Source organism: Scyliorhinus torazame, chromosome 30 (assembly GCF_047496885.1).
Source record: "Scyliorhinus torazame isolate Kashiwa2021f chromosome 30, sScyTor2.1, whole genome shotgun sequence".
Taxonomy (NCBI): domain Eukaryota; kingdom Metazoa; phylum Chordata; class Chondrichthyes; order Carcharhiniformes; family Scyliorhinidae; genus Scyliorhinus; species Scyliorhinus torazame.
In genome coordinates, this window is record NC_092736.1 from 7,315,606 (window position 1) to 7,340,006 (window position 24,401).

Genomic DNA, 24,401 nt, shown 5'->3' on the forward strand with positions numbered 1-24,401 from the left:
GCACTCACCACCCTCTGCGTAAAAAACCTGCCTCGCACATAGAATCATAGAAGTTTACAGCATGGAAACAGGCCCTTCGACCCAACCAGTCCATGCCGCCCAGTTTTTACCATTAAGCTAGTCCCAGTTGCCCGCACTTGGCCCATAACCCTCTATACCCATCTTACCCATGTAACTATCTAAATGTTTTTTAAAAGACACAATTGTACCCGCCTCTACTACTACCTCTGGCAGCCCATTCCAGACACTCACTACCCTCTGAGTGAAGAAATTGCCCCTCTGGGCCCTTCTGAATCTCTCCCCTCTCACCTTAAACCTATGCCCTCTAGTTTTAGACTCCCCTACCTTTGGGAAAAGATGTTGATTATCTAAGAGTTTTATTTCCAGATTTATTTTTTATTGAATTCAAATTTCACCAACTGCGACAGTGGGATTCAAACCTGCGACCCCAGAGAATTACCCTGGGTCTCTGGATTACTAGTCCAGTGACAATACCACTGCGCCACCACCTACACATCTCCTCTAAACATTCCCCCACGGACCTTAAACCTATGCCCCCTGGTAACTGACCCCTCCACTCGGAAAGAGTGCCTTCCCATCCACTCTATCCATGCCCCTCACAATCTTGTAGCCCTCTATCCCTCCCTAAACCACTCCCACGTCTCATCCACCTTTTGAATAACACATTAATCCCAAGATTTAAAAAATATATATTTATTCTCCTCTTTCACATTTTCTCCCAAATTTACACCCAAAAATAGCGAATGTAATGTCAATCCCCGTATCAATAACAACGATCCCATCCTCCCACCAAACCCCAGTCATTGGTTCGCATGTTAACATAAACAAATGACAAAAAGGAATCCGGAATCACCCATAGTCACCATTAACACACACAGCCCCCCCCCCCCCCCCCCCCCCACTCCCAGCCCCCAACCCCCCTAATGTTCGATGTGATCCAATTCTCGAAAGTGCATCATGAATAACGCCCATGAATTGTAGAATCCCTCCATCCTTCCCCACAGTTCAAATTTGACCTTTTCAAGCGTCAAGAATTCCAACAGGTCCCCCCGCCACGCCAGGGCACAGGGTGGAGAGGTTGATCTCCACCCTAACAGGATCCGCCTTCGGGCGACCAACAAGGCGAAGGCTACAACATCTGCCTCCGCGCCCGTTTCCAACCCCGGCTGGTCCGACACCCCGAATATGGCCTCCCGAAGGCCCGGGCCCAGTATCACGTGCACCACTTTAGAGATTACCCTAAACCCCTCCTTCCAGTAATCCTCCAGCTTTGGACAGGATCAAAACATATGGACGTGGTTTGCGGGGCCCCCCGGCAACGTTCACACACATCTTCTACCCCCTCAAAGAGCCGGCTCATCCTCGCCCTTGTAAGGTGCGCTCTGTACACCACCTTCAGCTGTATCAACCCCAACCTCGCACACTAGGTGGAGGCGTTCACCCTCCGGAACACCTCACACCAGAACCCCTCCTCCATACCCTCTCCCAACCCTCCTCCCACTTTGCCTTGATCCCTTCTAGTGGCGCCTTCTCCTCTTCCAAAATAGCCCCGTAAACCGCCGATACTACCCCCTTCTCCAGTCCCCCTGTCGTCAGCACCTCCTCCAGCAATGTGGAAGTCGGCTCATTAAACCCAAGCTTTAAGTCCCCTTTTGTAATACCTCCTTGTGTGACTCAGTGTTTGATAACGCTCTGTCTGATGGAGCGCTTTGGGACATTTGTACTCCGTGCCGGTGTTGATGTTGGGAACCAGCTGGCCGGGGCAGCGGAGATCTCTGACGGGTGGGTGTTGCTCTGAGGTGTTGGTACTGCGTCGCCGGTGAGGATACAAAGTGAATCTTCTTGCCCGCAGATAATCTGGTGGAGGGAAAACGCAAGCGTCGCAGCAACCTCGGTTCCACCACTCCGACCCGGAAACATGGGGAGAGTCCGAGGGGCCTGGCCCTCTCTGGGAAGCGGAAGCTGATGAGCTCAGACGAGGAACGCTCTCCTGCCAAACGTGGCCGCAAACCTGGAAGCACAAAATCCGGTGAGCTGGCAGTCGGATTGGGTGTCCGTTATCAGCCCTACAGAATTGTACAGCGCGGGATAAGGCCTTCTGGCCCATCAAGCCTGTGGAGTCTCTCTGAAAGAGCTTTATTCTTTGAGATGCGGCCTTCACTGGCGAGGCTGGCATTTGTTGCCCATCCCTTGCTTTCCATTCCAGATTTAATTAGTTGAATTTGGATTCCACCAGTTGCCGTGGTGGGATTTGAACCCATGACTCCCACAGCATTAGCCTGGGCCTCTGGATTACTGATCCAGTGAGATGACCACAGCCTTTCCGCATATTCCTGTGAATGTTTCCCTTCTCAAGTATTGGTCTAATTCACTTGGCACTTCGTAACGTTAAAGACTGCTTTTGGTCAAGCATGTGAGATAGATAGACATTTGTTAAGCAAAGAGATTAAGGGCTATGGGCCAACGGAAGGTATGTGGAGTTAGGCCATAGACCAGACATGACCTCATTGAATGGCGGAGCGGACTCGAAGGGCTCTCCTGCCCCTCACTGTTCCTCAGCCAGATGTGCGAGGTTACAACCAGCAGGGAAGACTGAACGAGCCGTGGCTGTTTTCTCAGAGTGGGGAGCTGCTTCAAGATGATGTGTTTTGATGGAGTTAGGCAGACAGGGAGGGAGAGAGCGGTGTGCTGACAATGTCACGGGGCCGGTAACCCAGACTAATCCTGGTTAACGCTCTGTGGGGGATATGGGCTCAGATCCAGATGGTAGAACTTAAATACAATTCATAAAATTGGGAATGTAATCCATCATCGGTTGTTCATTAATGTCCTTTAGGGAAGGAAATCTGCCGTCCTTACCCGGCCTGGCCTACACGTGACTCCAGACCCACAGTAATGTGGTTGACTCTTAGCAGGCTGAGCAACCAAACCACCCGGCTCAAGGGGGGAAATGGGTGATTGCCAGGGACACCCACATTCCATTAAAAAATATGTAGAGATGTTCCCACTTACGCTGGAGACGAAAGAGAAGATATTCACTAATAAATTCAGGGGAAACTTCTTTACCCAGGGAGCAATGAGAATGTGGAACACGCTCCCACAGGGAGTGTAGTATGTTAGAATAATATCGGTATATTTAAGTGGAGGGGGAATAGGTTTAGACAATGATGAGAGGAGACTCGAGTGGTCCAGCATGGGCTTGTTGGGCTGAATGGCCATTTCTGTAAGTTCTGTGTAGTTTTGTGAGCTGTATTTCCTCGTCCGCAGGGATCTTGAAGCCGAGTGGGTTCAGCAGCCCCTCTGAGGGTGACGTCTCCAGCCAGCCCACCTCCATGCAGGAGGCCCAACACGGTCCCATCCCGAGAAATCCCACCCTCTTTGTGGGCTACGCCTTCATCCTGACCGCGGCGACGGAGTCAGACCGCAGCACCAACAAGCAGGCGCAACGGGACGGAGCGGTCAGCAGCGAGGAGGATGAGGGTGAGACCGTCTTTCGCTCCTACTGCCCGTGGCGCTCCTCCATGGCTGGTTAATTGTGACAAGGCTTTCAGCGGGTTGGGATACGCCGTGAATGAGGGGGATTCGGCGGGGCGGGGGGGGTGCGGCAATGCTGGGGGGTAGAAAGGGGAATGGAGAGAGCCTAACACTCGGGAAGGGATGGGAGTACAGCGGGAAACCAACACACCGGCCAAGAGCATTGGGCTGGGGATGCGGGGCATGAGGGGGTTAGAATACAAGAGCAGGGATGGACTTCTGAGGCTCTATAAGGCTCTGGTCAGACCCCATTTGGAGTATTGTGAGCAGTTTTGGGCCCTGTATCTCAGGAAGGATGTGCTGGCCTTGGAAAGGGTCCAGAGGAGGTTCACAAGAATGATCCCTGGAATGAAGAGCTTGTCACATGAGGAGCGGTTGAGGACTCTGGGTCTGTACTCGTTGGAGTTTAGAAGGATGAGGGGGGATCTTATTGAAACTTACAGAATATTGAGAGGCTGGGATAGAGTGGACGTGGAGAGGATGTTTCCACTTGTAGGAAAAACTAGAAGCAGAGGACACAGACTCAGACTGAAGGGACGATCCTTTCAAACTGAGATGAGGAGGAATTTCTTCAGCCAGAGGGTGGTGAACCTGTGGAACTCTTTGCCGCAGAAGGCTGTGGAGGCCAAATCACTGAGTGTCTTTAAGACAGAGCTGGTTAGGTTCTTGATTAATAAGGGGATCAGGGGTTATGGGGAGAAGGCAGGAGAATGGGGATGAGAAAAATATCCGCCATGATTGAATGGCGGAGCAGACTCGATGGGCCGAGTGGCCTAATTCTGCTCCTATCTCTTATGGTCTTATTATCTGATCGAGCCTCCGGGTTCCAATCTGAATTAGTGACTGGCCCAAGCTTTAGTTTGTAAACTCACTCCCGAGTGTGGGACTGAGGGCGCGCACAGCCTGGGGAGGTCCCGGGTCCATTCTCAGCTGAGTCCCTAGAGGGGGAAGAGAATGGAAACATCAGCCCCAAATCTGACCCCCTCTCTCCCTCCCTGCAGTATTGAGATAGGAAGGGAGAGGTGGAGTTGGGATTTTACTGTGTCCCTGTTTCCCTGTAGAGTACGTGGAGACTGCAGCGTACAATAAGCAGTACACCGAGAAACAGCTCCGAGCCGGCGGGGGTTACATTCTTCAGGATTTCAATGAAGCTCAGGTAAGCGAATACCATCAGCTCCTTTTACACAGCGAGCCCCAATCTCGGGCAGCGGAGAGCTCCCTGAGAACGATACAGGAGTGGAACACTATGCAAAAAGCTGAGACAGATATTCACCAGATTGGACCGAGAGGAAGGCTTGCATTTATATATTGCCTTCCTCCCCGTGTCCAAAATGTGGTCGCTGTTGTAATGACAGTCACAAGTTTGTTCCCATCCACAGCAACACGACAGAGCCAATCTGTTTGATATTAATGGAGGGATAAATTTTAACCAGGACATTGGACGGAACTCCCATGCTTTTCTTAGTGACGGCAGATCTTTTACAACCATGTGTGACAGGATGAACGGGGCCTCCTTTGAAAGCCAGTACGTCCTACAATGCAGCACTCCCTCAGTACTGACTCTCTGACAGTGCAGCACTCCCTCAGTACTGACCCTCTGACAGTGCAGCACTCCCTCAGTGCTGACCCTCTGACAGTGCGGCACTCCCTCAGTACTGATCCTCTGACAGTGCGGCACTCCCTCAGTACTGACCCTCTGACAGTGCAGCACTCCCTCAGTACTGACCCTCTGACAGTGCGGCGCTCCCTCAGTACTGACCCTCTGACAGTGCAGCACTCCCTCAGTACTGACCCTCTGACAGTGCGGCACTCCCTCAGTACTGACCCTCTGACAGTGCGGCACTCCCTCAGTACTGATCCTCTGACAGTGCGGCACTCCCTCAGTACTGACCCTCTGACAGTGCAGCACTCCCTCAGTACTGACCCTCTGACAGTGCGGCGCTCCCTCAGTACTGACCCTCTGACAGTGCAGCACTCCCTCAGTACTGAATCTCTGACAGTGCAGCACTCCCTCAGTACTGACCCTCTGACAGTGCGGCGCTCCCTCAGTACTGACCCTCTGACAGTGCGGCACTCCCTCAGTACTGACTCTCTGACAATGCAGCACTCCCTCAGTACTGACCCTCTGACAGTGCAGCACTCCCTCAGTACTGACCCTCTGACAGTGCAGCACTCCCTCAGTACTGAATCTCTGACAGTGCGGCACTCCCTCAGTACTGACCCTCTGACAGTGCAGCACTCCCTCAGTACTGACCCTCTGACAGTGCAGCACTCCCTCAGTACTGACCCTCTGACAGTGCTGCACTCCCTCAGTACTAACCCTCTGACAGTGCAGCGCTCCCTCAGTACTGACCCTCTGACAGTGCAGCACTCCCTCAGTACTGAATCTCTGACAGTGCGGCATTCCCTCAGTACTGACCCTCTGACAGTGCAGCACTCCCTCAGTGCTGACCCTCTGACAGTGCAGCACTCCCTCAGTACTGACCCTCTGACAGTGCGGCACTCCCTCAGTACTGACCCTCTGACAGTGCAGCACTCCCTCAGTACTGACCCTCTGACAGTGCAGCACCCCCTCAGTACTGACCCTCTGACAGTGCGGCACTCCCTCAGTACTGACCCTCTGACAGTGCTGCACTCCCTCAGTACTAACCCTCTGACAGTGCAGCACTCCCTCAGTACTGAATCTCTGACAGTGCGGCACTCCCTCAGTACTGACCCTCTGACAGTGCGGCGCTCCCTCAGTACTGACCCTCTGACAGTGCGGCACTCCCTCAGTACTGACCCTCTGACAGTGCAGCACACCCTCAGTACTGACCCTCTGACAGTGCAGCACCCCCTCAGTACTGACCCTCTGACAGTGCGGCACTCCCTCAGTACTGACCCTCTGACAGTGCTGCACTCCCTCAGTACTAACCCTCTGACAGTGCAGCACTCCCTCAGTACTGAATCTCTGACAGTGCGGCACTCCCTCAGTACTGACCCTCTGACAGTGCAGCACTCCCTCAGTACTAACCCTCTGACAGTGCAGCACTCCCTCAGTACTGAATCTCTGACAGTGCGGCACTCCCTCAGTACTGACCCTCTGACAGTGCAGCACTCCCTCAGTGCTGACCCTCTGACAGTGCGGCACTCCCTCAGTACTGACCCTCTGACAGTGCGACGTTCCCTCAGTACTGACCCTCTGACAGTGCGGCACTCCCTCAGTGCTGACCCTCTGACAGTGCAGCGCTCCCTCAGTACTAACCCTCTGACAGTGCAGCGCTCCCTCAGTACTGACCCTCTGACAGTGCAGCACTCCCTCAGTGCTGACCCTCTGACAGTGCGGCACTCCCTCAGTACTGACCCTCTGACAGTGCGACGTTCCCTCAGTACTGACCCTCTGACAGTGCGGCACTCCCTCAGTGCTGACCCTCTGACAGTGCAGCGCTCCCTCAGTACTAACCCTCTGACAGTGCAGCGCTCCCTCAGTACTGACCCTCTGACAGTGCAGCACTCCCTCAGTGCTGACCCTCTGACAGTGCGGCACTCCCTCAGTACTGACCCTCTGACAGTGCGACGTTCCCTCAGTACTGACCCTCTGACAGTGCGGCACTCCCTCAGTGCTGACCCTCTGACAGTGCAGCACTCCCTCAGTACTGAATCTCTGACAGTGCGGCACTCCCTCAGTACTGACCCTCTGACAGTGCAGCACTCCCTCAGTGCTGACCCTCTGACAGTGCGGCACTCCCTCAGTACTGACCCTCTGACAGTGCGACGTTCCCTCAGTACTGACCCTCTGACAGTGCGGCACTCCCTCAGTGCTGACCCTCTGACAGTGCAGCGCTCCCTCAGTACTAACCCTCTGACAGTGCAGCACTCCCTCAGTACTGACCCTCTGACAGTGCGGCACTCCCTCAGTGCTGACCCTCTGACAGTGCAGCACTCCCTCAGTACTGACCCTCTGACAGTGCGGCACTCCCTCAGTACAGACGCTCTGACAGTGCAGCACTCCCTCAGTACTGACCCTCTCACAGTGCGGCACTCCCTCAGTACTGACCCTCTGACAGTGCAGCACTCCCTCAGTACTGACCCTCTGACAGTGCGGCACTCCCTCAGTACTGACCCTCTGACAGTGCAGCACTCCCTCAGTACTGACCCTCTGACAGTGCGGCACTCCCTCAGTACTGACCCTCTGACAGTGCAGCACTCCCTCAGTACTGACCCTCTGACAGTGCAGAACTCCCTCCGTACTGACCCTCTGACAGTGCAGCACTCCCTCAGTACTGACCCTCTGACATTGCAGCACTCCCTCAGTACTGACCCTCTGACAGTGCAGCACTCCCTCAGTACTGACCCTCTGACAGTGCAGCACTCCCTCAGTACTGACCCTCTGACAGTGCGGCACTCCCTCAGTACTGACCCTCTGACAGTGCAGAACTCCCTCCGTACTGACCCTCTGACAGTGCAGCACTCCCTCAGTACTGACCCTCTGACATTGCAGCACTCCCTCAGTACTGACCCTCTGACAGTGCAGCACTCCCTCAGTACTGACCCTCTGACATTGCAGCACTCCCTCAGTACTGACCCTCTGACAGTGCAGCACTCCCTCAGTACTGACCCTCTGACAGTGCGGCACTCCCTCAGTGCTGACCCTCTGACAGTGCAGCACTCCCTCAGTACTGACCCTCTGACAGTGCAGAACTCCCTCCGTACTGACCCTCTGACAGTGCAGCACTCCCTCAGTACTGACCCTCTGACAGTGCAGCACTCCCTCAGTACTGACCCTGTGACAGTGTGGGACCCCCCCCCCCCCCAAAGGCATTGATACCAGACAGAGTCGTCACCAAGTACAGGAGGATTCCACTCCCTCCGCTATACCCCACACCAACAACATGCTTCCTCTGTGGTCTCGAGCGAGAGAGAGAGCCCCTAATATTGTCCTCTTTCCCTGAAACAACATTGGCACACTCCCACGTTGTATTTTCGACGGAGCCTGTCCAGGCAGTGGTTACTGGGGCGGGTTTTTAAACGTGGTCCCGGCAGTTAGTAAACCGGGGGGGGGGGGGGGGGGGCACCCCTTCACCCCTTCACCCCTTCACCCCTTCACCCCTTCACCCCTTCACCAACCGCTCCACTTTGAACTTTTCACAAACAGACGTAGAGACTCCTTTGCTGCTCCTAGTGACACTCGCGATGTGACCCTGTTGTGTTCCAGTGCAAAGCCGCGTACCAGTGCGTACTGATCGCCGACCAGCACTGTCGGACGAAGAAATACTTCCTGTGCATCGCCAGTGGAGTTCCGTGTGTGTCTAACCTGTGGGTACGTGACAGCTGTCTCGCAAACCAGCTGCAACCGTACAAGAATTACATGCTGCCTGCAGGATACAGTGTGGAGACGGACCACATTCTGGAGTGGTGAGTAAACGAGCTGCCCTTCCTGCATCACAGAATCCCCACAGGGCAGAAAGAGGCCATTCGGCCCATCGAGTCTGCACCCACCCTTCGAAAGAGCACCCGACCACGGCTCACGCCCCCACCCTATCCCCGCAACACTGTACTCCCGTCTAACCTTTTGGACACCAAAGGCAATTTAACACAACCAATCCACCTGACCCGCACACCTTTGGACTTGTTTTCTGTTTTTGTTCTACACGGTTTTGCTCAGTAATTTAGATCCACACCCCCATGTACACACTCCCCTATCACTGACTCTACCCCCCCCCATTCACTCCCCTCCCACACCCCCATGTACACTCTCCCCTATCACTGACTCTACCCCCCCATTCACTCCCCTCCCACACCCCCATGTACACTCTCCCCTGTCACTGACTCTACCCACCCATTCACTCCCCTCCCACACCCCCATGTACACTCTCCCCTATCACTGACTCTACCCCCCCATTCACTCCCCTCCCACACCCCCATGTACACTCTCCCCTATCACTGACTACCCACCCATTTAATCCCCTCCCACACCCCCATGTACACTCTCCCCTATCACTGACTCTACCCCCCATTCACTCCCCTCCCACACCCCCATGTACACTCTCCCCTGTCACTGACTCTACCCACCCATTCACTCCCCTCCCACACCCCCATGTACACTCTCCCCTATCACTGACTCTACCCCCCCATTCACTCCCCTCCCACACCCCCATGTACACTCTCCCCTGTCACTGACTCTACCCCCCATTCACTCCCCTCCCACACCCCCATGTACACTCTCCCCTATCACTGACTCTACCCCCCATTTAATCCCCACCCACACCCCCATGTACACTCTCCCCTATCACTGACTCTACCCACCCATTCACTCCCCTCCCACACCCCCATGTACACTCTCCCCTATCACTGACTCTACACCCCATTTAATCCCCTCCACACCCCATGTACACTCTCCCCTATCACTGACTCTACCCCCCATTCACTCCCCTCCCACACCCCCATGTACACTCTCCCCTATCACTGACTCTACCCACCCATTCACTCCCCTCCCACACCCCCATGTACACTCTCCCCTATCACTGACTACCCCCGCATTCACTCCCCTCCCACAGCCCCATGTACACTCTCCCCTATCACTGACTCTACCCCCCATTCACTCCCCTCCCAGACCCCCATGTACACTCTCCCCTATCACTGACTCTACCCACCCATTTAATCCCCTCCCACACCCCCATGTACACTCTCCCCTATCACTGACTACCCCCGCATTCACTCCCCTCCCACAGCCCCATGTACACTCTCCCCTATCACTGACTCTACCCACCATTCACTCCCCTCCCACACCCCCATGTACACTCTCCCCTATCACTGAGTCTACCCCCCATTCACTCCCCTCCCACACCCCCATGTACACTCTCCCCTATCACTGACTCTACCCCCCATTTAATCCCCTCCCACACCCCCATGTACACTCTCCCCTATCACTGACTCTCCCCACTCATCACTCCCCTCCCACACCCCCATGTACACTCTCCCCTATCACTGACTCTACCCCCCATTCACTCCCCTCCCACACCCCCATGTACACTCTCCCCTATCACTGACTCTCCCCACTCATCACTCCCCTCCCACACCCCCATGTACACTCTCCCCTGTCACTGACTCTACCCCCCCATTTAATCCCCTCCCACACCCCCATGTACACTCTCCCCTATCACTGACTACCCTCCCATTCACTCCGCTCCCACACCCCCATGTACACTCTCCCCTATCACTGACTCTACCCACCCATTTAATCCCCTCCCACACCCCCATGTACACTCTCCCCTATCACTGACTCTACCCCCCATTCACTCACCTCCCACAGCCCCATGTACACTCTTCCCTATCACTGACTACCCACGCATTTAATCCCCTCCCACACCCCCATGTACACTCTCCCCTATCACTGACTCTACCCACCCATTTAATCGCCTCCCACACCCCCATGTACACTCTCCCCTATCACTGACTCTACCCACCCATTCACTCCCCTCCCACACCCCATGTACACTCTCCCCTATCACTGACTCTACCCACCCATTTAATCGCCTCCCACACCCCCATGTACACTCTCCCCTATCACTGACTCTACCCACCCATTCACTCCCCTCCCACACCCCCATGTACACTCTCCCCTATCACTGACTACCCACCCATTCACTCCCCTCCCACACCCCCATGTACACTCTCCCCTATCACTGACTCTACCCACCCATTCACTCCCCTCCCACACCCCCATGTACACTCTCCCCTATCACTGACTCTACCCCCCATTTAATCCCCTCCCACACCCCCATGTACACTCTCCCCTATCACTGACTACCCACCCATTCACTCCCCTCCCACACCCCCATGTACACTCTCCCCTATCACTGACTCTACCCTCCATTCACTCCCCTCCCACACCCCCATGTACACTCTCCCCTATCACTGACTACCCACCCATTCACTCCCCTCCCACACCCCCATGTACACTCTCCCCTATCACTGACTCTACCCCCCATTTAATCCCCTCCCACACCCCCATGTACACTCTCCCCTATCACTGACTCTACCCCCCATTCACTCCCCTCCCACACCCCCATGTTCACTCTCCCCTATCACTGACTCTACCCCCCCATTCACTCCCCTCCCACACCCCCATGTACACTCTCCCCTATCACTGACTCTACCCCCCCATTTAATCCCCTCCCACACCCCCATGTACACTCTCCCCTATCACTGACTCTACCCCCCATTCACTCACCTCCCACAGCCCCATGTACACTCTTCCCTATCACTGACTACCCACCCATTTAATCCCCTCCCACACCCCCATGTACACTCTCCCCTATCCCTGACTCTACCCACCCATTTAATCCCCTCCCACACCCCCATGTACACTCTCCCCTATCACTGACTACCCACCCATTCACTCCCCTCCCACACCCCCATGTACACTCTCCCCTATCACTGACTCTACCCCCCATTCACCCCCTCCCACACCCCCATGTACACTCTCCCCTGTCACTGACTCTACCCCCCATTTAATCCCCTCCCACACCCCCATGTACACTCTCCCCTATCACTGACTACCCACCCATTCACTCCCCTCCCACACCCCCATGTACACTCTCCCCTATCACTGACTACCCACCCATTTAATCCCCTCCCACACCCCCATGTACACTCTCCCCTATCACTGACTACCCACCCATTTAATCCCCTCCCACACCCCCATGTACACTCTCCCCTATCACTGACTACCCACCCATTTAATCCCCTCCCACACCCCCATGTACACTCTCCCCTATCACTGACTACCCACCCATTTAATCCCCTCCCACAGCCCCATGTACACTCTCCCCTATCACTGACTCTACCCCCCATTCACTCCCCTCCCACACCCCCATGTACACTCTCCCCTATCACTGACTCTACCCCCCATTCACTCCCCTCCCACACCCCCATGTACACTCTCCCCTATCACTGACTCCACCCACCCATTTAATCTTCCTAGCTGAACCCTTGTTGACACCCCGAAGCCAATGAAAACATTAATGTAAACCTATTGGTCTATGGCTGTTTCTCCTCCCTGATATAATCACATTCCTTTCCACCCCTTTTGGCACATTTCACCATCCCTCACTTCCTCCCTCTCTCTCCCTCTTCCCCCCCCCCCCCCTCCCCTTCTCTCTCCCCTTCTACCACCCCCTCTCTCTCCCCCTCTCTCTCCCCCTCTCTCTCCCCCTCTCTCTCCCCCTCTCTCTCCCCCTCTCTCTCCCCCTCTCTCTCCCCCTCTCTCTCCCCCTCTCTCTCTCCCCCTCTCCCTCTCTCTCCCCCTCTCTCTCCCCCTCTCTCTCCCCCTCTCTCTCCCCCTCTCTCCCCCCCTCTCTCTCCCCCTCTCTCTCCCCCTCTCTCTCCCCCTCTCTCTCCCCCTCTCTCTCCCCCTCTCTCTCCCCCTCTCTCTCCCCCTCTCTCTCCCCCTCTCTCTCCCCCTCTCTCACCCCCTCTCTCTCCCCCTCTCTCTCCCCCTCTCTCTCCCCCTCTCTCTCCCCCTCTCTCACCCCCTCTCTCACCCCCTCTCTCACCCCCTCTCTCACCCCCTCTCTCACCCCCTCTCTCACCCCCTCTCTCTCCCCCTCTCTCTCCCCCTCTCTCTCCCCCTCCCCCTCCCCCTCCCCCTCTCCCTCTCCCCCTCCCTCCCCCTCTATCTCCCTCTATCCCTCCCCCTCTATCTCCCTCTATCCCTCCCCCTCTCTCCCCCATATCCTTCCCCCTCCCCCTCTCTCTCCCCCTCTCTCTCCCCCTCTCTCTCCCCCTCTCTCCCCCCTCTCTCTCCCCCTCTCTCTCCCCCTCTCTCTCCCCCTCTCTCTCCCCCTCTCTCTCCCCCTCTCTCTCCCTCCCTCTCTCTCCCCCTCTCTCTCCCTCCCTCTCTCTCTCCCCCTCTCTCTCTCCCCCTCTTCCCTCACGCTCTCTCTCTCCCCCTCTTCCCTCACGCTCTCTCTCCCTCCCTCTCTCTCTCCTGCAGGCATCCACGGACCACCCCGTTTAAGAACATGAAGTTGCTGCTTGTTTCTGACCAGCAGGAGGGTTTCCTCAGCCTATGGTCGGAGATTCTTATGATGGGTGGAGCGATGTCGGTGAGACAGCATAACTCCACTGCGCACAACAAGGGTGAGCAGCCTCAGCCTGACCTGGAGCTTGGTCAGGAGTGACATTGGTGGAATTTAGACCTCACCACGTGCACAACAGAAATAGTGCGGCCGGTTACCCCATAAAATGCAGGGTGTTAAAAATGGGGATTGGATAACTTTGGTTTTTTGGCACCCTGTCCCCATCGCACACTCCCAGGACAGGTACAGCATGGGGTTAGATACAGAGTAAAGCTCCCTCTACACTGTCCCCATCAAACACTCCCAGGACAGGTACAGCACGGGTTAGATACAGAGTAAAGCTCCCTCTACACTGTCCCCATCAAACACTCCCAGGACAGGTACAGCACGGGTTAGATACAGAGTAAAGCTCCCTCTATACTGTCCCCATTAAACACTCCCAGGACAGGTACAGCACAGGGTTAGATACAGAGTAAAGCTCCCTCTACACTGGCCCCATCAAACACTCCCAGGACAGGTACAGCACGGGGTTAGATACAGAGTAAAGCTCCCTCTACACTGTCCCCATCAAACACTCTCAGGACAGGTACAGCACGGGGTTAGAGACAGAGTAAAGCTCCCTCTACACTGTCCCCATCAAACACTCCCAGGACAGGTACAGCCCGGGGTTAGAGACAGAGTAAAGCTCCCTCTACACTGTCCCCATCAAACACTCCCAGGACAGGTACAGCACGGGTTAGATACAGAGTAAAGCTCCCTCTACACTGTCCCCATCAAACACTCCCAGGACAGGTACAGCACGGGTTAGATACAGAGTAAAGCTCCCTCTATACTGTCCCCATTAAACACTCCCAGGACAGGTACAGCACAGGGTTAGATACAGAGTAAAGCTCCCTCTACACTGGCCCCATCAAACACTCCCAGGACAGGTACAGCATGGGGTTAGAGACAGAGTAAAGCTCCCTCTACACTGTCCCCATCAAACACTCCCAGGACAGGTACAGCACGGGGTTAGAGACAGAGCAAAGCTCCCTCTACACTGTCCCCATCAAACACTCCCAGGACAGGTACAGCACAGGGTTAGATACAGAGTAAAGCTCCCTCTACACTGTCCCTATCAAATACTCCCGAGACAGGTACAGCACAGGGTTAGATACAGAGTAAAGCTCCCTCTACACTGTCCCCATCAAACACTCCCAGGACAGGTACAGCACGGGGTTAGATACAGAGTAAAGCTCCCTCTACACTGTCCCCATCAAACACTCCCAGGACAGGTACAGCACGGGTTAGATACAGAGTAAAGCTCCCTCTACACTGTCCCCATCAAACACTCCCAGGACAGGTACAGCACGGGTTAGATACAGAGTAAAGCTCCCTCTATACTGTCCTCATTAAACACTCCCAGGACAGGTACAGCACAGGGTTAGATACAGAGTAAAGCTCCCTCTACACTGGCCCCATCAAACACTCCCAGGACAGGTACAGCATGGGGTTAGAGAAGAGTAAAGCTCCCTCTACACTGTCCCCATCAAACACTCCCAGGACAGGTACAGCACGGGGTTAGAGACAGAGTAAAGCTCCCTCTACACTGTCCCCATCAAACACTCCCAGGACAGGTACAGCATGGGGTTAGAGACAGAGTAAAGCTCCCTCTACACTGTCCCCATCAAACACTCCCAGGACAGGTACAGCATGGGGTTAGAGACAGAGTAAAGCTCCCTCTACACTGTCCCCATCAAACACTCCCAGGACAGGTACAGCATGGGGTTAGAGACAGAGTAAAGCTCCCTCTACACTGTCCCTATCAAACACTCCCGGGACAGGTACAGCACAGGGTTAGATACAGAGTAAAGCTCCCTCTATACTGTCCCCATTAAACACTCCCAGGACAGGTACAGCACGGGGTTAGATTCAGAGTAAAGCTCCCTCTACACTGTCCCCATCAAACACTCCCAGGACAGGTACAGCACAGGGTTAGATTCAGAGTAAAGCTCCCTCTATACTGTCCCCATTAAACACTCCCAGGACAGGTACAGCACAGGGTTAGATACAGAGTAAAGCTCCCTCTACACTGTCCCCATCAAACACTCCCAGGACAGGTACAGCACGGGGTTAGATACAGAGTAAAGCTCCCTCTATACTGTCCCCATTAAACACTCCCAGGACAGGTACAGCACGGGGTTAGATACAGAGTAAAGCTCCCTCTACACTGTCCCCATCAAACACTCCCAGGACAGGTACAGCATGGGGTTAGAGACAGAGTAAAGCTCCCTCTACACTGTCCCCATCAAACACTCCCAGGACAGGTACAGCACAGGGTTAGATACAGAGTAAAGCTCCCTCTACACTGTCCCTATCAAATACTCCCGGGACAGGTACAGCACAGGGTTAGATACAGAGTAAAGCTCCCTCTACACTGGCCCCATCAAACACTCCCAGGACAGGTACAGCATGGGGTTAGAGACAGAGTAAAGCTCCCTCTACACTGTCCCCATCAAACACTCCCAGGACAGGTACAGCACGGGGTTAGAGACAGAGTAAAGCTCCCTCTACACTGTCCCCATCAAACACTCCCAGGACAGGTACAGCATGGGGTTAGAGACAGAGTAAAGCTCCCTCCACACTGTCCCCATCAAACACTCCCAGGACAGGTACAGCATGGGGTTAGATACAGAGTAAAGCTCCCTCTACACTGTCCCCATCAAACAATCCCAGGACAGGTACAGCACGGGTTAGATACAGAGTAAAGCTCCCTCTACACTGTCCCCATCAAACACTCCCAGGACAGGTACAGCACGGGTTAGATACAGAGTAAAGCTCCCTCTATACTGTCCCCATTAAACACTCCCAGGACAGGTACAGCACAGGGTTAGATACAGAGTAAAGCTCCCTCTACACTGGCCCCATCAAACACTCCCAGGACAGGTACAGCATGGGGTTAGAGAAGAGTAAAGCTCCCTCTACACTGTCCCCATCAAACACTCCCAGGACAGGTACAGCACGGGGTTAGAGACAGAGTAAAGCTCCCTCTACACTGTCCCCATCAAACACTCCCAGGACAGGTACAGCATGGGGTTAGAGACAGAGTAAAGCTCCCTCTACACTGTCCCCATCAAACACTCCCAGGACAGGTACAGCATGGGGTTAGAGACAGAGTAAAGCTCCCTCTACACTGTCCCCATTAAACACTCCCAGGACAGGTACAGCACGGGGTTAGATTCAGAGTAAAGCTCCCTCTACACTGTCCCCATCAAACACTCCCAGGACAGGTACAGCACGGGGTTAGATTCAGAGTAAAGCTCCCTCTATACTGTCCCCATTAAACACTCCCAGGACAGGTACAGCACGGGGTTAGATACAGAGTAAAGCTCCCTCTACACTGTCCCCATCAAACACTCCCAGGACAGGTACAGCACGGGGTTAGATACAGAGTAAAGCTCCCTCTGCACTGTCCCCATCAAACACTCCCAGGACAGGTACAGCCCAGGGTTAGATACAGAGTAAAGCTCCCTCTACACTGTCCCCATCAAACACTCCCAGGACAGGTACAGCACGGGGTTAGATACAGAGTAAAGCTCCCTCTACACTGTCCCCATCAAACACTCCCAGGACAGGGACAGCACGGGGTTAGATACAGAGTAAAGCTCCCTCTGCACTGCCCCCATCAAACACTCCCAGGACAGGTACAGCACGGGGTTAGAGACAGAGTGAAGCTCGCTCTGTCCCAGTGTGCTGTAACCTGGTAAATCTGTGCCTTACTGCATCCTTGGACATTGAATGAGACTGTCGGTGCTGACATTGTGCTGGGTGTAGATGTTTAGGAGATGGTGGCGTTGTGTTAATGTTAACGAATAATCCGAGGCTCGGATTCATGTTCTGGGGACCCTGATTCAAATCTCACTATGGCAGCTGGTAGAATTTAAATTCAGTTAATAAAATTCAATGCGTAAATGTCGAATTTAAGTCTTGCCTCCAATGGCGACCATGAAACTATTGTTGATTGTTGTAAAAACCCATCAGGTTCACTAACGTCCTGTAGGGAAGGAAATCTGCCCTCCTTACCCGGTCTGGCCTACTCGTGACTGCAGACCCACAGCAATGTCGCTGAACCTTAAATGCCCTCTGAAATGGCCGAGCGAGACAATCGGTTTGGGGTGAAATTCGGGATGGGCAACAACAGCTGTATTTGCTGCCACTGATCCTACAGGTAGATCAAATAATCGGACCCTCTGTAATACTGAGGGAAGTAAAGACACATTTTAACAAGTGCAGAGTCAATAATTTTGTTTCCCATTGTGGTCAAGGATTGTGATTTTCACAGAAAGGTGAACTGCAGCTAAAAATGCTGAAGTGTAGGGACGTAACGATCCCCGCATACGGACTCGGTTCAGACTGGGGCCAGTCTGCCCCTCCAGCCTGTTCCGCCATTCCATCAGATGATCGCTGACCTTTTCCCGCTTTTGCGGCCTCCCCAACGATGGCCACATCCCGAAGTGCCTCCGGGTTAACCGTGATTTCTTTCTGTGCTTTCAGATGTGCCGCTGGGGATCTTTGACATCGTGGTGACCGACCCCTCCTGCCCAGCCTCGCTGTTGAAGTGTGCCGAGTCGCTGTCTCTCCCCGTCGTCTCTCAGGAGTGGATCATCCAGAGTTTGGTGACGGGGCAGAGAGTCAGTCACAACAACCACCCCAAGTACAAACACACCTACAAACCCAGTTAAAACAAAACGTCCAATTGTGCCCCTTCCCCCCCCCCCCCGCCCCCTCAACCGCCAATCAATTGTGCCGTCGTTTTACATTTTAGAAGCTTTTAACTGTCTGTGTTTGTAACTGCATGTATGAAAATGTACATAGTTTTATTGGTTTAATTTTTATTAAAAAATAATGGAATAAACTGTGTTTCTTGGCCTTTTTTGTCAGTTTGAAATTAGTTTTATTTCAAAAGCGTGTGTGTTTTATTTAATGAAAATGAAAATGGCTTATTGTCACGAGTAGGCTTCAAATGAAGTTACTGTGGAAAGCCCCTAGTCGCCACATTCCGGCGCCTGTTCGGGGAGGCCGGTACGGGAAGCATTCGGGGTAAGAACAAGTCCCACCCAGGGCCTGGATTTGATTTGTTATTTCATTCAAAACCCAGAAAGCAGTAGATCCAGAAGTAGGCCATTCGGCCCATCGAGCCTGCTCCGCCATTCAATGAGATCATGACAGATCTGATGTGATAATTCTCAACTCCACTTTCCCGCCAGATCCCCATAACCCTCGATTCTCTTACTGATTAAAAGTCTGTCTATCTCAGCCTTGAACATACTTTAATGACCCAGCCTGTACAGCTCTCTGCAGGAAAGAATTCCACAGATTCACTCCCCTTTGAGAGAGGAAATCCCTCCTCATCTCCGTCTTAAATGGGTGACCCCTCACTCTGAGATTCTGCCCTCTGGTCCTAGACTCGCCCACACAGGGAAACATCCTCTCGGCATCGAACCTGTCAAACCCCCTGCGAATCCTGATGTCTCAATAAGGTCGCCTCGGAGTCTCCTAAACTCCAATGTGTACAGGCCCAACCTACTGAACCTTCTCTTGTACAAAACCACTCCACACTCTGCCAGGCTGAGTCATTTTTTAACCAACATTGTTGGTAGCTGAAGTGGCTTCCCGGGTGGATCAAACTTAATTCATCAAATCAAATCTTGCGCCACATGAATGGGCCATTTGCCGCCGAGTGCCTGAAAGATCAGTGTATTTGTCCCATCACCTCCACTGCGTAGGACTATAAAATTCCCACAGTGCCGAAGGATGCCATCCACCCCTTCAAATCTGCAGTGACCCTCTGAAAGCGCACCCTACTTAGGCCCAATCCCCCACCCTATCCACATGACCCCACCTCACCGGCACCTCTTTGGACTGGGAGGGTCCCAGACCACCTAGAGGTCACTCAACGCCTGCCCTCATTCCAGCCTTGGTTCTAACATGGACAAAAGAGCTGAATGCCAGAGGTGAGAGTGACTGCCCTTGACATCAAGGCAGCATTTCAGCGAGTGTGGCATCAAGGAGCCCCAGCTAAATTAGAGTTGATGGGAATCGGGGGGGGGGAAATTCCCTGCTGGTTGGGGTCATGCCCGGCACAAAGGAAGATGGTTGTGGTGGTTGGAGGTCAATCATCTCAGCTCCAGGACATCACTGCAGGAGTTCCTCAGGGTCGTGTCCGAGGCCCAACCATCTTCAGCTGCTTCATCAACGACCTCCCATCATAAGGTCAGACGTGGGGATGTTTGCGGACGACTGCACAGAGTTCAGCACCATTCGCGACTCCTCAGATAATGAAGCTGTCCATGCCCAAATGCAGCAAGACCTGGACAATATCCAGGCTCGGGGCTGACAAGTGCTAGGCAATGGCCATCTCCTACAAGAGAGGATCTAACCATCGCCCCAGGACATTCAATGGCATTACCATCACTCAATCCCCCACAGTCAACATCCTGGGGGTTACCATTGATCAGAAACTGAACTGGACCCAGCCACATTAATACTGTGGCTACCAGGGCAGGTCAGAGGCTGGGAATCCTGCGGAGAGTAACTCACCTCCTGACCCTCCAAAGCCTGTCCACCATCTACAAGTCAGGAGTGTAATGGAATACTCTCCACTTGCCTGGATGAGTGCAGCTCCAACAACACTCAAGAAGCTCGACACCATCCAGGACAAAGCAGCCGCTTGATTGCTCCTCCTTCCACAAACATTCAATCCCTCCACCACCAGCGAACAGTGGCAACCGTGTGTACCATCTACAAGATGCACTGCAGTAACTCACCAAGGTTCCTCAGACAGCACCTTCCAAACGCACGACCACTACCATCTAGAAGGACAAGGGCAGCAGATACCTGGGAACCCCACCACCTGGAGGGCCCCCTCCAAGTCACTCACCACCCTGACTTGGAAATATATCGCCGTTCCTTCACTGTCGCTGGGGCAACACCCTGGAACTCCCTCCCTAACAGCACAGTGGGTGTACCTACATCACAGGGACTGCAGCGGTTCAAGAAGGCAGCTCACCACCACCTTCTAAAGGGCAACTAGGGATGGGCAATAAATGCCGGCCTAACCACGCATGCCCACGTAGAATCAATCGTACAATTTACAGTACAGGAGGCCATTCAGCCCATCGAGTCTGCACCGGCCCTTCGAAAGAGCACCCTACTTAAGCCCACACCTCCACCCTATCTGTAACCCAGTAACCTGATCTAACCTATTGGACACTAAGGGCAATTTAGCATGGCCAATCCACCTAACCTGCACATCTTTGGACTGTGGGAGGAAACCCACGCAGACACGGGGAGAACGTGCAGACGCCGCACAGACAGTGAGCCAGCGGGGAATCGAACCTGGGACCCTGGAGCTGAGAGGCAGCAGTGCTAACCACCGTGCTGCCCCTGGGCCCACTGCCCTGGAAAGTGTTTATCCAATTCATTTTTTAATCAAAGTTCCTGTTGAATCTGCTTCCGCCGCCCTTTCGGACAGCACCTTCCAGATCACACCTCAGCGTCAAAACATTCTCTCCCCTCCAGCCCTTTACCAATTACCTTGAATCTGGGTCTCCCTGCTCACTGACCCCCTGCCACGAGAAACTAGATTCTCTTTCAAAACCCGTCATTTTTTTAAAAATTGTCCCGGGACATCCCGAATATGTAAGAAGTGTTGGATCAATTTGAGTCTTTCTGATAGAGTTCTGTCGCTTTTCACAGATATTCAATATGCTTCATGTGCAAGACCATGAGAATTAGGAGCACGATTAGGCCTCACGCCCCATTGAGTCCTGCTCCGCCAATCATGGCTGATATTTTTCTTTTTTAAAATAAATCTAGGGTACCCAATTCATTTTTTTTCAATTAAGGGGCAATTTAGCGCGGCCAATCCACCTACCCTGCACATCTTTTTTGTTGTGGGGGTGAAACCCACGCAGACACGGGGAGAATGTGCAAACTCCACACGGACAGTGACCCAGAGCCGGGATCGAACCTGGGACTTAGGTGCCGTGAGACTGCGTGCTAACCACTGCGCCACCGTGCTGCCCTATGGCTGATTCTTTTCTCATCCCCATTCTCCTTCCTTTTCCCATATCCCCTTATTAATCAAGAACCTATCTGTGTCTTAAAGGCACTCAGTGATTTGGCCTCCACAGCCTTCTGCGGCAAAGAGTTCCACAGATTCACCACCCTCTGGCTGAAGAAATTCCTCCTCATCTCTGTTTTAAAGGATCGTCCCTTCAGTCTGAGATTGTGCCCTCTGGCTCTAGATTTTTCTACAAGTGGAAACATCCTCTCCACGTCCACTCTATCCCGGCCTCGCAGTATCCTGTAAGTTTCAATAAGATTTCAATAACATCCTTCTAAACTCCATCGAGTACAGACCCAGAGTCCTCAACCGTTCCTCATACGACAAGCTCTTCATTCCAGAGACTATTCTTGTGAACCTCCTCTGGACCCTTTCCAAGGCCGGCACATCCTTCCTTAGATACGGGGCCCAAAACTGATCACAATACTCCAAATGGGGTCTGACCAGAGCCTCATTCAGCCTCAGAAGTGCATCCCTGGTGTTGCATTCTAGCCCTCTCGAAGGGTCAACTTGGCAGCCAAAATGCACAGCAAGATTCTGGATAACAGCCATGAGATCTTTTGATGGTATTGGTTGTCAAGACTCTGAACCAGAGCATTGAGGAAACATTCTTCCTTTTTTGGGGTAGAGGCCCCGGGAGCCATCCAGTTGTTGAACCAGCAGACAAGGCTCTCAGTTTAATAGGAGGGTACCTCAGACAGTGTAGCGCACTCTCGGTACTACCCCGAGTGTCGCCCTGGATCACACATCCAATTCCTGGAGCGGGGCTTGACCCGGTGATGTTTTCTTTTCAATTGCGATGCGCCAGGTCACTGGGTGGCCTTCTCGCCTCTGAAGAGGATTGTGGGTTCAAATCACATTCTCGAGCAGTGTTTCCCAAACTTTTTTTCCGGGGACCCATTTTTACCAACCGGTCAACGTTCGCGACCCACGCCGGCCGACCTTCGCGACCCACGCCGGCTGAACTTTGCGGCTCACGCCGGCCGATCTGCGCGAACCACCATTTTCTCTTACCTTGTTTGTTGCTGACAAAAATGGAGGAAATGGTTTTGGGTCCCTTTGGCCCCCCGTACTTGAAAAAAAAAGACTGCGACCATAATAAAAAAAATGCGGCCGCACTGCGCATGCGTGCCCGGTCATCGGCGCGCATGCGCAGTGCAGCCGAATTTTTAAAAATCTGTTCCTGGCCATTTTGCAGGCATTATTAAAAGCCGGCTGTTGCGCTCGGGGGCTCCGCGACCCTGCCGACACCCGCCGCGACCCACCCACATGTTTGACAATTCCTGCTCTCGAGCTACAAGCACGTGATCTGGACTGACACGTTACTGCACCCACTGAGGGGGTGGAGAGACGCGGGGGACTCCGTTTTCTCTCTCAGGTGGATCGAAAACATCCTAATGGCACTTTGAAGAAGATGATGTGGAGATGCCGGCGTTGGACTGGGGTGGGCACAGTTAGAAGTCTTCCAACACCAGGTGAAAGTCCAACAGGTTTATTTGGAATCACGAGCTTTCGGAGCACAGCTCCTTCATCGGGTGAAGGAGCAACGATGAAGGAGCAGTGCTCCGGAAGCTCCTGATTCCAAATCAACCCTGTTGGACTTTACCTGGTGTTGTAAGACCTCTTACTTTGAAGAAGAGCAAAGAGGTTTTTCCCCAGACTCCTGACCAACTTCCCTCAGTCAACATCACTAAGAAAAACAGAATAGCCAAAAGAGAAAGAAAGCTCGTATAGCAAGACATGAACATGGCAAGTCAATATGATACAGAACTTTGTACTTTGGATTCCTCCTGTACATGTCAGTTTTCCGGATTATTCATGTATTTTCTTGCTCAAATGCCCCCCCAGAAAAAAACCCTTCCCCCCCCCCCCTGAACGATATCCCCCCCTGGGTTGCTGCTGCTGTCCGACCTTCATCTAACGCTCCGCGAGATAGTCTAGGAACGGTTGCCACCGCCTGTAGAACCCCTGCGCAGACCCTCTCAAGGCAAACTTTATCCTCTCCAACTTGATAAACCCAGCCATATCGTTTGTCCAGGCCTCCACACTAGGGGGCTTCGCCTCCTTCCACATTAACAAGATCCTTCGCCGGGCTACCAGGGACGCAAAGGCCAGAATGCCGGCCTCTTTCGCCTCCTGCACTCCCGGCTCGTCCACTACTCCGAATATTGCTAGCCCCCAGCTTGGCTTGACCCGGACTTTCACCACCTGAGATATTGCTCCCGCAACTCCCCTCCAGAACCCCTCCAGTGCCGGGCATGACCAAAACATATGGACATGGTTCGCCGGACTTCCTGAGCACCTCCCATATCTGTCCTCTACCCCAAAGAACCTACTCAACCTCGTCCCCGTCATATGCGCTCTGTGAACAACCTTAAATTGTATCAAGCTAAGCCTGGCACACGAGGAAGAGGAATTAACCCTACTCAGGGCATCAGCCCACAGCCCCTCCTCAATCTCCTCCCCCAACTCCTCTTCCCATTTACCCTTCAGCTCCTCTACCAAAGCCTCCCCCTTTTTCATCTCCTGGTATATCGCCGACACCTTGCCCTCTCCGACCCATACGCCCGAAATCACCCTGTCTTGAATCCCCTGTGCCGGGAGCAGCGGGAATTCCCTCACCTGCCGCCTCACAAACGCCTTCACTTGCATGTACCTGAACGCGTTTCCCAGGGGTA

General features: G+C 53.6%; 1 protein-coding gene across 1 annotated transcript in view; it reads left to right on the forward strand.

Moving 5' to 3' along the window:
- Nucleotides 1–18,510, forward strand: part of tp53bp1 (tumor protein p53 binding protein, 1) — a 294,166-nt gene extending 275,656 nt beyond the window's left edge. The window contains 6 exon segments of the mRNA XM_072492591.1: nucleotides 1,874–2,050; nucleotides 3,289–3,501; nucleotides 4,617–4,711; nucleotides 8,750–8,949; nucleotides 13,532–13,677; nucleotides 18,150–18,510. Coding sequence (XP_072348692.1) covers nucleotides 1,874–2,050; nucleotides 3,289–3,501; nucleotides 4,617–4,711; nucleotides 8,750–8,949; nucleotides 13,532–13,677; nucleotides 18,150–18,337 — 1,019 coding nt within the window. The 3' untranslated portion in view covers nucleotides 18,338–18,510.
- The last annotated feature ends 5,891 nt before the right edge of the window (nucleotides 18,511–24,401 follow it).